The 15924-nt window shown below is 36.8% G+C and overlaps 4 protein-coding genes and 1 non-coding gene across 6 annotated transcripts; 3 read left to right on the top strand and 2 right to left on the bottom strand.

The window, feature by feature from the left end:
• Positions 1-365: 365 nt before the first annotated feature.
• LOC112520920 (probable polyamine transporter At3g13620) lies at positions 366-1805 on the top strand. Its single transcript, XM_025129543.1, has one exon. The coding sequence runs from the start codon at positions 366-368 to the stop codon at positions 1803-1805; it is 1440 nt and encodes a 479-aa protein (XP_024985311.1).
• A 425-nt stretch (positions 1806-2230) lies between these two features.
• LOC112521351 lies at positions 2231-5369 on the top strand. 2 transcript variants are annotated; one of them, XM_025130162.1, is made up of 3 exons: positions 2231-2511; positions 4008-4391; positions 4474-5369. In XM_025130162.1, the coding sequence occupies exons 1-3, from the start codon at positions 2352-2354 to the stop codon at positions 5157-5159; spliced, it is 1230 nt and encodes a 409-aa protein (XP_024985930.1). In that variant the 5' UTR covers positions 2231-2351; the 3' UTR covers positions 5160-5369. The 2 variants fall into 2 exon arrangements, with proteins under 2 accessions (XP_024985930.1, XP_024985931.1); XM_025130163.1 differs by having other exon boundaries at positions 2233-2469.
• Positions 5370-5848: 479 nt separating this feature from the next.
• On the bottom strand, positions 5849-5920 carry TRNAG-UCC. Its single transcript has one exon. It is a non-coding gene; the product is annotated as a tRNA-Gly (tRNA).
• A 1152-nt stretch (positions 5921-7072) lies between these two features.
• On the top strand, positions 7073-9207 carry LOC112521022 (phytoene synthase 2, chloroplastic-like). Its single transcript, XM_025129649.1, has 6 exons — positions 7073-7490; positions 7587-7637; positions 8033-8205; positions 8297-8532; positions 8628-8820; positions 8904-9207. Exons 1-6 carry the CDS (start codon positions 7175-7177, stop codon positions 9063-9065), a joined length of 1131 nt encoding a protein of 376 aa, XP_024985417.1. The 5' UTR covers positions 7073-7174; the 3' UTR covers positions 9066-9207.
• Positions 9208-9823: 616 nt separating this feature from the next.
• Positions 9824-15814, bottom strand: LOC112520840 (serine/threonine-protein phosphatase PP2A-2 catalytic subunit-like). Its single transcript, XM_025129452.1, has 11 exons — positions 15479-15814; positions 14179-14235; positions 13429-13512; positions 13102-13173; positions 12864-12935; positions 12750-12790; positions 12137-12203; positions 11855-12046; positions 11683-11772; positions 11492-11599; positions 9824-10189 (listed from the first exon to the last, which is right to left on the bottom strand). The coding sequence occupies exons 1-11, from the start codon at positions 15569-15571 to the stop codon at positions 10124-10126; spliced, it is 942 nt and encodes a 313-aa protein (XP_024985220.1). The 5' UTR covers positions 15572-15814; the 3' UTR covers positions 9824-10123.
• Between the last annotated feature and the right edge of the window lie 110 nt (positions 15815-15924).

Raw genomic sequence — 15924 nt, forward strand, 5'->3', positions numbered from 1 at the left:
ATATATATTATATTATAAAACATTTGACAAAAATTCTTAAAAATCATTTTTCTTATGCATGAAGTACTGTTTATTGATGCATATTATTTCAGAATTTATAAAAAAAAAAAAGGTAACACAAGTTTCCAAAATTCTCTAAGATATTATTATTTTTGTTTAGAAAAAGTAAAATAAAAATTGATTTTTCACGCATTATTAACTGATAAATCAAAAAAAAAATAAAGTTTTTAAAAGAGAAATAAGAATTAGGAGTTATTTTAGTATTTGTTTAACGATTTCAAGCTCATCCAATCCTTGATACCACCATATTCATCAATTCCACCAAGCCAGAGGATTTATTTCACTACCTAATCTCAAGCTCATCCATGACGATTGAGTCGCCACCATCCGCCGCCGTAGCTACAACCACCGCCACCACCACAGGGGATGTCATCCCTGTAACCATTCCTTCAACAACAACCGCCGTCAAAAGCCACAAGAAACTCACGCTCATCCCACTCATCTTTCTTATATACTTTGAGGTTGCCGGTGGCCCTTATGGAGAAGAACCGGCGGTCAAGGCGGCCGGACCACTCCTCGCCATCCTCGGATTTTTAATCTTCCCCTTCATATGGAGTATCCCGGAGGCTCTTGTCACCGCCGAACTCTCCACCACCTTCCCCGGCAACGGTGGTTACATCATATGGGCAGATAGAGCTTTTGGTCCCTTCTGTGGATCTTTAATGGGTACCTGGAAGTTTCTCACCGGCGTTATCAATCTGGCAGCATTCCCGATTCTCTGCATTGATTACTTAGAAAAATTGTTTCCGATCTTCACGTCGGGATTACCTCGAACCCTAGCCATCTTGTTCTCCAACCTCTTGCTCTCGTTTCTCAACTTCACCGGTCTGAATATCGTCGGTTATGCAGCCATTACTCTCGGGGTCATCTCACTTTTACCCTTCGTCATCATGTCGCTTATCGCCATCCCGCAAATCCGGCCACACCGGTGGTTAAGTATGGGGCAAGTGGGTGTCAAAAAAGACTGGAACTTGTACTTCAATACCCTTTTTTGGAACTTAAATTTCTGGGACAGCGTAAGTACGATGGCCGGAGAAGTCGAAAAACCAAACAAGACTTTCCCAACGGCACTGTTCTCTGCCGTGATCCTGACTTGCTTAGCTTATATACTCCCTCTGGTAGCCGTCACTGGGGCTGTTACGGTGGATCAAAACCAATGGGAATCAGGGTTCATGGCGGTGGCTGCAGAGATGATATCGGGTAAATGGTTAAAGATTTGGATCGACGTCGGATCTGTTTTATCCGCTATAGGTTTATTCGAAGCCCTATTAAGTAGTTGTGCATATCAGATTTTGGGTATGGCAGATTTAGGGTTTTTACCAAAGTTTTTTGAGGTTAGATCAAGATGGTTCAATACTCCATGGGTCGGGATTTTGGTATCCACATTGATTACAATAGGTTTTTCTTATATGGACTTTACGTACATTATATCATCTGCAAACTTTATATACAGTTTGGGGATGTTATTGGAGTTCGCTTCATTTGTATGGTTACGACTGAAGTTTCCGGCACTGAAACGGCCGTACCGGGTGCCACTAGGGGTGCCTGCGTTGGTGATAATGTGTTTGGTTCCGACAGTGTTTTTAGTGTTGATAATGGCGATTGCTACAAAAATGGTGTATTTGACTAGTGGGGTGATAACGCTTGGTGCTATTTTATGGTATTTTTTGATGAAGTTATGCAAGTCGAAGAAATGGTTGACTTTCAAAAACGGTGACCAAATTGAAGTCGATGAAGATGAGTAATCATCCAAGATTAAATTCGTAATTCGTACGAGTTAATTTTATTTTTATTTGTTTTAATTTCTTTTGAAGGGTTTATACATAGTTGATCCTTGAATTCTCTTTATTTTAGCCATTTAGCTTTTTATTGCATACGATTGATGTATGTACGATAAATTACAAACTATAAAGATGAAAACGATGATTTTTAAAACACATGGACAAATAGAAGTTATAAACAAACTATAAGGATGAAAATTGTAATTTACTCAAATGGAAATCAGACAAACGACGTCGTATTCCAAGCCATTTCCCATTCTTTTTCTTCGAAATGAATTTCAATTTGAATGTGTAAAGCCCAATGGGCTAACAAATGGAATATGGGTCGTCAGTCGGATTCAGTTCCCCCATGCCATAAAGCTAAAAGATCCGATCCATTCATTACGGATGCAAAATTCAATACCATTTTTCTGGGTTGATCAGATTGTAGGTGCAGTTCAATAAATTGAAGTTACAGGAGATTCAAAGTTGTTGATTTGATCATCACCTGAGTTCAAACCGAATTCGTAAATGGAATCACTTGCTGTAAAGCATTTGATTTGTAATTATACGACTTATGGTATGGTGATGCCGGTTAGGAATCCTCCAACTTCTACCCGTGTCGCTAAGATTGGGGATCAAAATCGGGGTATGAGTTTTGTTCTTCATTCGAAGAAATCAAAATTTCAAGGTAAATAAATACTAACCCTAGATCGAAATTCGATGTAGATGTGTCCTGATTTGTAAGGTAAGTACTAACCCTATATTCATGCTTGCTGAATCAGAGATATCCTCCAGAAATTTTATATCCCATCAGGTTCAAACACGAGTACTCTTCGAGTTTTGCATGGCAAAAATCAATATAATTGAAGGCTAATAATTTTCTATTGTGTAATATCTGGCTTGAATTTTAAGAACTCATCAAAATTTCCATGAAAACTTCTGGAATACGCTAATATTGAGAAATTCCACTCGCTTGAACTCAAAAAATTTAAGGGTAGCTCTTTGTCCAAACAGATGGAATATGATGATGTTTATGAATTATTTTAGAGCTTCCAAGGGTTACCAGTAGGAAAGGATTGTAAGTGTCACCTTTGGATGAGAAGTGGCATTTAACCACTTTTATAATTATTTTAGTGTCACTCTGGCATATTGTAATGACGTTTTTTGGGTGCATAAATATTCAACATATAGATGCTTGGTGCCATCATTTATAATTATCCACTACATAGATAGTGAAAATTTTAGCATAGGTTTGTTGTCATTAATTTCTTGAAATCAGGTGGAACTTAATCGCTTCTGTAAGTAGACTAGTTATTGGTTAATTGCTTGTATTTAGCATTTTCTGGATCATGTTTATGACCTTTGTATGTATTTTCTTTGTGCCTTATTCTGTTTTTTCATTCCTTTTCTGCCGCTTAATATGTGCCCTTTCCTTTTCTCTCACACTTTGGCACAAGCCGGTAGTCTTCACAGACACAGCCATTCTACCCTTTGGGGGTAGACTGTAGAGGTCAGGAGCGCGTACATCCGACCCCACACTGACCCTGCTTTCAAGTGGGATGTATTGTATTTGTTTTGTTTGGTTTATACAAGCAAAATCCCGACTATGTCATACCTTGTCTCTTGTAGTGGTTGGGGATTTATCTCCCCTTTATTAGTAAAACGCAACTTGGAGGCTAAGGGCCTTAAGCAGGTCATGCTACTCTTTGGTAGTGGGTTTGCAGTTTCTCTATATAAAAAAAATGTCGGACTTCCGTTAGACATTTATTAACACGAAGAATGCACAAGGAATATCATCAAAGCATTGCCTTTCATTAGGGCTGAAGCTAACATTTTTGTAGCAAATCTTATCAAGTTAAGATGGTGTATCTTTTGAGTAGCACATGTTTGACACCATAATTATAGATGTTTGCAATTTCTCAATTCACATATATTTGAAGTTGCATATCGGAATAGGAAAGCATAGCCAATTTTCAAATTATCTTGTTCAGTTTCTAACTACTTCAGATAGATGCTGACAACACACCATGTTTTCTTAGGATTTTTTTGCTATTAGCCTGAGCACCCGTAAGGATTTTTGCTCTAACACAAACAAAAATGCGTTCAGCAAATAGAGGTTTACTATTAAGAAATTAGCTCAAATTCGTATTTTTCATCCTAGCCTTACGAGTTGTGTCACTTCAGATTTTCAGGGTTATGCAAGACCTGCTCGCCTTTTGCCAGCCTATGAAGTGAAACCAACCACAGATTCTTCACTGGAGAAGCTAGTCACATCTTTTAAAGAAGACAGACTTGAGTGTTTATACAAGCTCACGATTCAAACGAGTAATTACTATGGATCTGGTCTGACTGACCCGAATTCTGGAATATTGCTTTGTTTGGTAGACGAAAACGGTGATTCAATCTTACAAAGGATAGCAGCAACCTTAAATACAGGCCATCCTCTGCAATCAAAAGACAAGGATGCTTCCGATATACTCCACTTTAGAAGGGGATCTCTTGATCATTTCACATTTGAAGGACCTACAATTGGAAAGCTTGAAGCTCTTTGGATTGGCCTTGAATCAGGTTAGATAATGGCAAGATCATTACATATGAATACCAAGAAAAAAGTTTTAAACATGTATCGTGTTTAATTACTATATTTCAGGTCAGTGGAGACCAGCAGGTGTGAGCGTTATTTCTTGGTCACGATCTTCTTTAAAAGAAAATGACAGTCATCCGTATGGTATTTTCCAGTATGATTTCATGGCTGATGACATTCTTCTAGGAGAGGGAAACGATATTTCCATGGTGGAACTTAGACCAGACATTGTGACCAAGCTTTCTGGGGACAACTTGACCTTAAATCAAAACATTTCCCCGGCATCTTCACTCTGGAGCACGAGCAACTTATCTAACGAAGAAAGCATGAAAGAGTATGCAGATTTGAAGTTCTCATTGTTGCTTTATGATGCACTCCTTATCGTTGCTGGATCAACAATTGCATCATTCTCTGCTGGTGAAAATGCTGCATTTGCTTTCTTGACGGGTGGAATTGGTGGTTTTCTTTATCTTTTACTGTTGCAGAGATCCGTTGATGAACTGCCATCTCCGGTGCTGGACAGGACCGGTGGTCTTGATCAAATGTTTGGACGGTTCAAGGGTCAGGTGACGACTCTGATTTTGGCACTTGCATTTGCTGTTATTGTGGTTAAACTTGGTTCTGGAGATCAGTCACTGGTTTTGACACCTAAAGATATTGTTGTTGGGATGATGGGGTTTCTGTCATCCAAAGTGGCGGTTGTCTTGGCCGCCTTTAAACCGTTGCCGGTGGGCGCAAAGGATAGCAGGTAGGACTGATTAGCAAGAAAGTAGTTAGTCTGTGTATATATACACAAAACAGATGTATAAACTACATTTCAGCAAGGCATATATTGTGATAGATTGATAAATAATAACTTCACAAACGCTAAAACAGTCGTTCTATCATTTAGGGCAGATGTCAGGTTTGCTTACATCTTACCCCCAGACTCCACCTTGAAGTGAGATATATTGGGTTATGCTTGTTTGGTCTGGTTTAATCATGTTTCTTGTCCACAACGAGTTCAATAAGAGCATATTTACTTTACAAAGCACAATGTGGTGTCTTGTATGCTTAACTTGTGGAAAGCCTAAGAAGAGCATTGGGTTGCTTGGAAGACATCGTTGGGTCTTTATCTAGGTATCGTTACTTGCACGTCTACTTGGGTCTTATCAAACGTCTTTACTCAATAATGACGGCAAAAAGGATATATATCTACCTGGAAGTGATAAGTCGGCTATGGCTGTTTCTCTTGTTCTTAGGAATGTCGATGATGGTGACAAATTGTTGAATTAGAAATTTTGATGTCCAAGTTCAATACGACAATCATCATGTGTTAGACAGTTAGATACTCGGTTTGAATCTTATATTTAAATATTGTCAGATAACAAATGAAAGTTATATATTAATAATGAAAATAAAACTTATATAGAAATCATGTTTCCATAAAATGGATTAAAAATGCGTTTGCCGGGAGTCGAACCCGGGTCTATTGCTTGGAAGGCAATTATCCTAACCGTTGGACTACAAACGCTCTTATGTTTGTAGTCTTAAATCTTAACATATCTATATGCTTCTATTCGATGATTTACTATAACTGTGTTTATCGACAACCCCAATCAGTCTTACACGAAACCTGTTTTCAACGGTACTTATGTGAAGGAGCCATCTTTTGGCTCATTCGACGGTTGAGGCTAGTAGAAAAAGGGAGGGGCCTTAAGGTTGAACCTAGAACATGTCTTGTATTTGGATAAAGTTCAACACCCTTTTGCCAACTGAACTAGATGCTAAACGCCAACTTTTTATCTTTGTTTATGGACAATCGATTGACTTATTTTCATTAATTAATTTATCATACGAATAAAAATAAAAAATAACTGGGACACATATTAATCAAATTCTATACGCATTCTGCCAATAATTTATACAAAAGAATCTAAACCAAAACACTTGTTCTTGATACCATCAACGGGAAACGTATCCTTCGTTGAAGATAACGTCAGAAACCAGAACCATTTTAATATGTTAATCTTGTATTCATATTGCTCTTATAATTATTTAAAAGACAATAACGTTAAAGCTCATGGGTTCTTAATCTTTTGTACAGATTGGATGATGACAAAAGCTTTGTAGAAGCACCCAAACGAAAACAAGGGGAATCAAAGGTTACAAGATCCTCAATTCGGTTGCATATAAAGACAGTTTCCTCTCGTACATACACACACACACACACACACACATATATATATATATATATATATATAGGATGATGTATGTAGTAATGAAAAGGGAAGTTTAAATAATGAAGACGTCATGTAATACAAACACTTTAAACTAATATAACAAGTCCGATTACTGTGTCGATATGTGATGGTTGTTAGTTTATGTATTCCCCAAGTACGGGTCATGATTGCCGGCATTTATAGTTAACAGCGACCGAAACTACAGTGGTCCATATACAGACGTAATCATAACCAAGTCTTAATTATAAACCGCGAACCTAATTGTTTATATAAACCCGAACCTAAAGTTGTTTATAAAAATATTGTTTCTGGTGTATGGTATGAAAGGGATGTAGACAAGGTGATGAGTTATATATATATTATATCAATAGTATGAAAGGGATGTAGAAAAGGTTATTGAGTTACATATATGATATGCTATATATATATCAAGTGTATCACAAGAGGGTTTAAAAGCCATTTCTTGGAGATCATTCCAAAAATATAGAGCAATTTCTTAAGAAGGTATTGAAAAGAAAAGTAGGTCTGAGTGAGATCATCTCCAGATGTCATCTGCAGTATCCATTTTAGCTAAGCCTTGTACCATAGGATCAGTGATCAACAATGGCAGACACTCACATCAAGAGTTCACAATAACAGCTAGGGTTGTAGCACCAAAGAGACCATCTTTGCCTGAGTTATCGATAAAAGGCATTCCTCACACTGATCTACATGTTCGAGAGATCGTTCAAAGACAGTTGCGAACACGAAGCAGTGATCATGCTGGTTGCAGAAAGCCCGAGTTCCATCCTGTGTTTCTTGAAGACGCTTATGATCGGTGCAGAGATATTTGTGCTGAATATGCCAAGACTTTCTATCTAGGTTAGACGACCCTTCATTTTCCCTAAAATGGTTTCCTAATATGGAAAGTTATGTAGATTATTACTTTGGTGCTGAGTTTGCTTTGAAACTTGACAGGAACCAGGCTAATGACTGAGGAAAGACAGAAAGCAATATGGGCCATATATGGTAAGTACATGCATGAAGACCTAATTTAGCAAATCTTTTTCATGTGGGTATAATATGCTCTTATGAGATCTTAAAACAAAATCAAGAGATACACGTGGGTGTGTTCTTTTGAGATCAAATCAAGAAATCTTTCTTCACGTGGGTGTCTTCTTATGAGATCATAAAAAAATCAAGAAATCTTTTTCATGTGGGTGTGTTCTTATGAGATCAAAAAACAAAATTCAAGAAATCTTTTCCATGTGGGTGTGTTCTTGTGAGATCATAAACAAAATTCAAGAAATATTTTCCATGTGGGTGTGTTCTTATGAGATCAACAAAACAAAATTCAAGAAATCTCTTTCATGTGGGTGTGTTCTTATGAGATCATAAACATAATTAAGGTGATCTGCATGCAGTTTGGTGCAGGAGAACAGATGAACTAGTTGATGGACCTAATGCAATGCACATGAGCGCTGCGGTTCTCGACCGATGGGAAGAGAGGCTCGAAGATCTATTCGATGGCCGGCCCTTTGACATGCTTGATGCTGCCCTTACCGACACAGTTCACAAGTTTCCACTAGACATTAAGGTACATACCACCTTAATTACTACAATCAAACTACATCTAAGTTCACATGATTCGTAAAGACTAAAAGAAGTTATCTTTTTCGGGTTTTCAGCCTTTCAGGGACATGATCGAAGGCATGAGAATGGATACTAGAAAAAACCGTTACGAAAATTTCCAAGAACTTTACCTATATTGCTACTATGTTGCTGGAACAGTTGGTCTGATGAGTGTTCCTGTGATGGGTATCTCTCCAGAATCATCATCATCTGCATCAAGCATCTATAATTCCGCTCTCAATCTTGGCATCGGAAATCAGCTCACGAACATACTTAGAGATGTAGGAGAAGAGTAAGTTTTTCCATCTGATTATGAATCTACTCCAACCCCAATCTCCACATTCGCCATCATCATCATCATTATCGATCATCTGTGTTTTTTTTCAGTGCATTAAGAGGCCGAGTTTATCTTCCTCAAGACGAACTATCACAATTTGGGCTAGGTGATGAAGATGTTTACTCAAGAAGGGTGACCGATAACTGGAGAGAATTCATGAAAGGGCAGATTAGAAGAGCTAGATTTTACTTCAACCAAGCCGAAGAAGGAGCTTCTAAGCTTGACAAAGATAGTCGTTGGCCGGTATGAACATTAATTCTAACTCAATTTTTTTAATAGAATCATCTATCTGGTGTCTCAATCTGCGGTTTAATTTGTGATTTCAGGTCTGGTCATCGTTGTTGTTGTACCGCGAGATCTTGGATGCTATTGAGGAGAACGATTATGATAACTTGACGAAGAGAGCTTACATCGGTAGAACAAAGAAACTTCTCATGTTACCTTTATCGTACTCTAGATCTGTATCGACCGGTTTTGCTTTCCATTAGATTTCGGACTGCAATATTCGTGTTGATAGAATACAGATATTTTCCCGGTTAAAACAGTTCATGTATTTCATATATATCAAGTGTATATTTGATCATAAGGATCTTTTGACACAAGAAATCTTAGTGGGCTACTTTGTGACTATAGTAGAAACTACAAAAAGAATTTGTGTATAGAATTTGCACTAAATATAACGATTAGCATATCATTCCGGGATAACCTTCATCCACTCGAACCTAAAATAACCAACGAAAGGGTCGTTCACTAAATGCTTACTCGGATAAGCACGTACCAAGTCACATTACCTTATTGAATGAATATGACAAACCAAAAATCTTATCCGGTAAGAGCGAAGCAAGGAGCGAGAGTCTTACTCGGTAAGTGAGAACGACTCTTATCACGGTTAGCGCTTACCGGATGAGTGTTTGATAAACAGCCCACAAAAAAAAATATGCACAAAAAAGCTCAAGCTTGAAGCCCAGCCCTGGCCCTGCCCAGGCTTTTAAAGCCCCACCAGGCCAAAACTTTCCAAAAAAAATCCGGCCTGAACCGGCCCGTTTGGTCCCAATCCCATAACGTTAACTATCAATTGGTCTCTGCATCGGTCCTTTGACCAGGCTAACCCGTTCAAAGGTCCCAGAAGAAGGTTAGCCAGTTGGGGTCCTTTGCACCACCTCCAAGAGGGTGGCTAACCCTGGTTGGTATTACACAATACATGATGTACCTACTGCCTAGTTTAAGAAGTGTAGATGACAAAGAATGAGTGAACCTTGGGAAGAATTTAATAGCAAGTATTCTTAATTAACTAAGGTCACAAAGAATTATAAGAAACAGCAAAAAGCAGGAAAAGGAAAAGACATCAATCAAACGACCGACATTTATCTTTCCTCTACAAACAAGAAAACTGAAAGAAAAAATGATACTGCGTTTGTGCAGCAGCAAATTACACCAAGATCGCTGCCTCATTTCCCAGTAAAACGATGATGATGATGATGATAATGATGATTATGCCCTTTTTCATTTTGCGTATTTCCCATGAGCCAGTTGAATCAAGATAGCATCATAAGAAATAATCTGGCGTCCTACGGGTCACATCTGGCTCTCCCCGCCTTGGAGCTGGTTCAAACTGAAATTCAAAACCCTCCTTAGTCCTTAGTTCTTACCAATTACTATCTAAAATATATGAAAACTGATCCCAAAACTCACCATAAACAGCAAAGCACACAAATCATCACCCACCCTCTAAACTAGAATCAGTAGTGAAGGTATGTGCAGGTTCAGTGTTTTTCATGGTTAAGGTATATGCAGGTTTAGGGCCCGTTTGTTAGTAGGCTAGTAGCTTAATGCGCTTAATGAGACTAGCAGCTTATTTGGTCAACTATACATGACTGTTTGGTAGTGGTTTATTCCGTGAGCTTCTAGGGGAGAGCTTTATGCAGAAAGTCAAGTTTTTTTTTTCCAACCATTCCCCTCGCAATTAAAAAACATGCTCATTTTATCTATGAAAAACTCTCTCAAACCAAAACCTTCCTAATCTATACATACAAATTAATGCACACAGACGTCTTTATCTATACAGAACCTAACGAAAAGCCAACCAAACAACCCCTTACGAAAAGTACAAGTATTTTTCACATTAACATATGTGCAAGTATGTGACGGTATGTGCAGGTTCAATGTGTTTTCCATGTGAACATATGCGAGTCTGGTCTACCTTACAGTCATGCCACTAAAGTTCCTCTTACTTCCAACAGATAAAAAATCATCAAAATGCTGAGAAGGTGTTCTCATGGTTTTCAAAAACAAATTTCACTTGATCCCATATCTATACTATATTATAAAGCATTTGAAAAAAACTCTCAAAAACCATTTTTTATGCATGAAGTACTGTTTATTAATGCATATTACTTAAAATTTAAGATTACAAGTAAATTGTGCATAAGTACAACTTATTAAAGATCGATTTTTTAATTGTATAACTAACTGCAGATAAACATAATCAAATACATGATAAACAACTCATTTTAAATATCAAAAATCTAAAATATAATTAGAATAATCATTGAGTGCTAATAGAATAATTATCTTTATAAAAATTATATTGTTAAGCCAAAAATAAATTACTTAACTATTAGAACTAAATTAAATTATAATAAAAAATTGTACAAAAAAACGAGAACTTTTAAATAGTTAATTTGATATTAATATCGATATAATTTTTCAAATTTTTATGTTATTTCAAATTTATTTTTATTCAAGAGTAAAAACATTATCTTTCTCAAAACCACATAAACCATATTATATCAACTAAACAAAAAATAAAACGAAACATTAAAATGAAGATGTATCTCGTTGCATTGCGTGAGTACCGTTCTAGTATATATATATATATATATATATATTGTGAGAGAGAGAGAGAAGGAGAAACCTGAATGAAAGTGTGACCCTTGCAATCATCTACTTCAAGGATTGAAGCCATGTTCCCACAACGGTAACAATAATTAGGTGCACTGAAAATCGTCACAACCTTTTGTTCCTGTTATAAGCAATCCATATGAAAAACACTTTCTTTGAACCAAAATTATGCCATCAAAAGAAGGGAGATCGTAAAGTTCTTACATGACCCCAGTTGAATCCCTCCATAACCAGCTGGTGTGCTCTTGCAATCAGCTTCAAGTTGTTGGTATGATTAAATTGCTCAGATATGTCCTAATATACGATATAAAATCAACGAAGTTTAGCAGCATCATGAAAGAAAATTGGGAATATGAAAGAAATGTCGAAGAGATACTTGGCCAAATGTATATCCAGCACCCCGAGGAGAGATACCCCAACCGCAGCGATCGTCAGGATCAGACCATAAAAGATCACACATGGGCCCCTCATGGGGCACTTCTTGAACACGATCGAAGTTCCTTATATTATCAAGAGTTTCAATGGAAGGGGATAATCCACCATGGAGACAAAAGATCTCAGACTCCACCTAAAAATTGATTCCATACGATTAAGAGTTGTATTGTTAAGAGTTACAAAAACCAGATTATGGAAATAAGATGAGTTAAGGGTTACTAACCAATGCAGTCAGCGGAAAATAGTCAAATAGATCCGTAAATGTCTTCCACACGTTAGCACTACCATATCTGCAGAAAATGCAACGATTCTCTTAGTGTGGAACTATATTTGACATTTGACCGTAGTCAAACGGTTCACTGAACTAGGAATGAATCGAATATAGCGAAAATGCATCAAAATTTGCTTTAGTTCCTATTCAGTGTGACGATTTTTTCTTAATCAGTGTAACAAACTTTCAATTTTTTTCTATTTCACAACCATTTTGACCACTATCAGCAGATCATGTAACTATAGATGACATGGTTGCCAACCCAAGTTGTCATGTTAAATTGTAATTCTTGATTACATGGAAAAATACCACATCAAAATCAACCGGTGTCACGTAGACTGAAAGTAAATTGGTACGAATATGAAGAACCTAACATTTGTTACACTAAATGAGAAAACCAAAGCAAAATTCTTTACACTTTGATCATTTTGCCAGTTGAATATTGCAACTTTTATGGAACGTCGAGAGTATTATATTGGCATACACAAACAAACAAGACACTTAAAGGCACTAAACCATGAAAAAGATAATGATAACAACTTGTTAAACAATATCGGGAACTCACTTCCTTAGGCATTCATCATAAAACCCATAAACTTGAGTGATCTGCAGAAACAGAAATATTATAGCTCTTGTAATTTCATAATTAAGAATTTTTATAACATGCAGAAAAGCAAACCTGCCGACTTTCATGGTTTCCTCTTAAAATAGTAATCCGCTGTGGATAACGCACTTTGAGAGCCACCAAGAGCTGAATGGACAACAAGACTCATATGAGAATAGAACCGATTTCTAAACACTTTGGTCCAACTGGTTTGTCCTCATCTGAGATCCTATCCGGTCATATACTTGAGTGACAATTGATTAAAATTCAAATATACAAAACACAAGAAGAAAACTAGAGGTTTAATACTTACAGTCACTGTTTCAACCGAGTAATAACCACGATCAACATAATCTCCCATGAACAAGTAATTTGTATCTGGGCACTGAAATGCAATTCTACACGTTAACTATCACCAAATTTTAACTTTTGAACAAGTAATTTGTATCTAAATCAAAATTTCTCTGCCTAAAGGTCATTTTTTTCTTCTCTTCTTTCTGAGACATGTATTGATATCAAAATCCGAAGTACCATATATATACTTTGCTCGTAACTTTCAGGGTTCTTATCAAAAAAGAATGATATAATTATCAACACTACACAAAATACCCATGTGAGAATAAGGGAACACGGCACAAACCTTCCCTCCAATCCGGAAAAGCTCTGCAAGATCATGAAACTGCCCATGAATATCCCCACAGATTGTCACAGGACTTTTAACCGGCTGCGAAAGATATATGCAGAAAGTCGATGAGTTTCATTATTCAGCCAAAATCCATCCCTGTTTGAGAGAAATGACATTTTTGTGCAACAAAAAACAGTCTGCACAAAAATTTAGGAATGATAGTACCAGAATATTTGGGAATGATAATAGATAGTCCCTGCATAAGACATACATCATCATTCTTTCATTAAATAAGTGAATCTAAGGATTGCCCAAATCTGCCCCTCCAATTGGATACTTGTTCAAACCATCAGAAGCATAATTCCTTATGATGATCTTTCAAGCACAGCACAACATTTAAATGTGTCCGAAGAAAGAAACACAGTCTAGAAATACCTTGCCACCTAGAATTCCCCCCCCCCAAAAAAAAATCACTACTGAAAAGGTTTTACATTGCCACAGCTTGCAAGCAAATTTAAACTTATTTATGTACTCCGGTATATCATTAAAGATTAGTAAAAGACTATTTCAGGTTCCTAATGGTATGGACAATAAAGAACAAGAAAACATAAAACCGACAATTCTAACCCCACCTAACTGTTCTTCAGTGGCTAGACGTATTCAGAGTAAATCACAAAGAGGGGTCCACAAACAATTTAGTCAAGAATTAGGTATCAGATTATAAAGTAATCGATTAGGCATCGAAATACATAAAAAGGAATATACCTGCACATTGCTTTCTTGCATCAGGATCTCCTTTGCCTTATCACATAGTGACCTAACCTACATTCATAAAAGCATAAGATTCAGAAACATTTGTCTACCATTGCTTAAGCCAAACTGTCAAATAAATGATGCATTAATAGGAAAAGGCAAGCTCAATAGGATCACAGTGATACTGATGTGATTCATCTTACAGAAAATGCATCAATCAAGTACATAATGCACGCTTTACCCCAAAACAAGTACAGATAAAGGGCAAATTCTGCAAGGTTGTGTACATGCCACTTAAAATTGGCAAGAAACACATCCCATGTTCTTCTTTAATACTTTAAATGAATCAAGTCAATCCCCCCCCCCAAAAAAAATATATACCTACATTATTTTCCCATGGGTTCAGGGCCAAACAACCCCTTTATTATCATCGGAGATCCATAGAGAACGCACATCTTCAAAAGCAAACAATCTAACTCCACTGCTCATATAAGCCATTATCATTTTAGAAGTTTTCCATTAATAGCTTTTCTTTGTGCTACGTAAGTCTCGAATGGATACATATTGCAACAATTAAGAGTATTGTTTAGTATGCTACACTTGCATCTTCATGTATGATAAGCCTTGATCTAGATGGTCCAAAAACAATTTTGAAGCATAAAATTTTGCATACAAGAGTTATGACAACCAAAGGGGTGTCCATGAATCATGGCCACTGGACCGAAATCAAAAACCAGACTCATATACCAGAAACAAGAGACCGTTTCAAAGCTGGAAGTAGGAATCTGACCCAAAATCATAAACTATTTTAGATACATCCAGGTTATAGAACAAGAGGGGTGTCAGATTAAAAAGGATCAAAGAGATGTGAAGAAGGGATGAAATCACTAAAACAAAATTTAATTTTAACCAATAATAAATCATAAGACCAGTGTATCTAGAGCACATAAATCTACCTTGACCCAGAAACAATTTTATCCAAAAATTAAAATAGCATAGGTTCCAAAAAACCTAAAATTAAAATCCACCAAAACTAAACAGATAATTTATCTTGAATTCGCTAAATGACTTACACCCAGATTTTCATCATTCTTCAGCTTCATAAAAAATGCATGTATATAACCTCCAAAGAACCCCAGAATTCAAACTGAAAAAAGAAAGCTTCGGACTTTATTGCAATAGATCTGACGAAAAAAGATCTGCCTAAATCAAATCTATTAACCCCACATATCATATCAAATGAATAGATCAATCACAAACACAACCCATCAAGAAATCAAAACAACAGATATTGGAATCAAAAGCTAATAACCTCTTGTTCAGATAAGGGTTTGCACTGCATGAGCTGGGCGATATGTTCATCAACATTGCGATTAACGCGCTGTACGACTGGATCCAAGCTCATCTTGTTTGTTTCTTTTGGGTAATTTCTTGAGAAATTATTTGAATCGAGGGATTTTATTTTAATTTAATTTTGTGGGTGGCGAGACATAACGAACGAACGAACGAACGAACGAACAAGAGGAGGAAAAATTGGTTTTGGGATGTGAGCGAGTGAAGAAGAGGCAGTGGGTGGTGGTGAAAACCGATACAGAAACGAAGGAAACCCTCCTTATTTTGCCTTTTTCCTTCGATCACCACAACCTTTTCCGGTTTTCCAAAAAAAATTCGAATTTTGAAATTAAATTAAAGACTCCCCTCTAATTCTATTGATGTGTGCTGAAGGCATCAACCATCCACGTTATTTGGGGTTTTCTT

Source organism: Cynara cardunculus (genome assembly GCF_001531365.2).
Source record: "Cynara cardunculus var. scolymus isolate 2C chromosome LG 11, CcrdV1, whole genome shotgun sequence".
NCBI classification, from domain to species: domain Eukaryota; kingdom Viridiplantae; phylum Streptophyta; class Magnoliopsida; order Asterales; family Asteraceae; genus Cynara; species Cynara cardunculus.

Excerpts from the sequence above, each read along its gene's own strand:
- LOC112521351 (XM_025130162.1), top strand. The coding sequence starts at position 2,352 with ATGGAATCACTTGCTGTAAAGCATTTGATTTGTAATTATACGACTTAT. Across the intron at positions 2,512-4,007 it reads GAAGAAATCAAAATTTCAAG|ATTTTCAGGGTTATGCAAGA; the intron begins GTAAATAAATAC and ends GTGTCACTTCAG. Across the intron at positions 4,392-4,473 it reads TTGGATTGGCCTTGAATCAG|GTCAGTGGAGACCAGCAGGT; the intron begins GTTAGATAATGG and ends ACTATATTTCAG.
- LOC112520920 (XM_025129543.1), top strand. The coding sequence starts at position 366 with ATGACGATTGAGTCGCCACCATCCGCCGCCGTAGCTACAACCACCGCC.
- LOC112521022 (XM_025129649.1), top strand. The coding sequence starts at position 7,175 with ATGTCATCTGCAGTATCCATTTTAGCTAAGCCTTGTACCATAGGATCA. Across the intron at positions 7,491-7,586 it reads TGCCAAGACTTTCTATCTAG|GAACCAGGCTAATGACTGAG; the intron begins GTTAGACGACCC and ends GAAACTTGACAG. Across the intron at positions 8,821-8,903 it reads ACAAAGATAGTCGTTGGCCG|GTCTGGTCATCGTTGTTGTT; the intron begins GTATGAACATTA and ends TTGTGATTTCAG.
- LOC112520840 (XM_025129452.1), bottom strand. The coding sequence starts at position 15,571 with ATGAGCTTGGATCCAGTCGTACAGCGCGTTAATCGCAATGTTGATGAA. Across the intron at positions 12,204-12,749 it reads TATGATGAATGCCTAAGGAA|ATATGGTAGTGCTAACGTGT; the intron begins GTGAGTTCCCGA and ends CATTTTCTGCAG. Across the intron at positions 10,190-11,491 it reads AGGGTCACACTTTCATTCAG|TTTGAACCAGCTCCAAGGCG; the intron begins GTTTCTCCTTCT and ends TTTGAATTTCAG.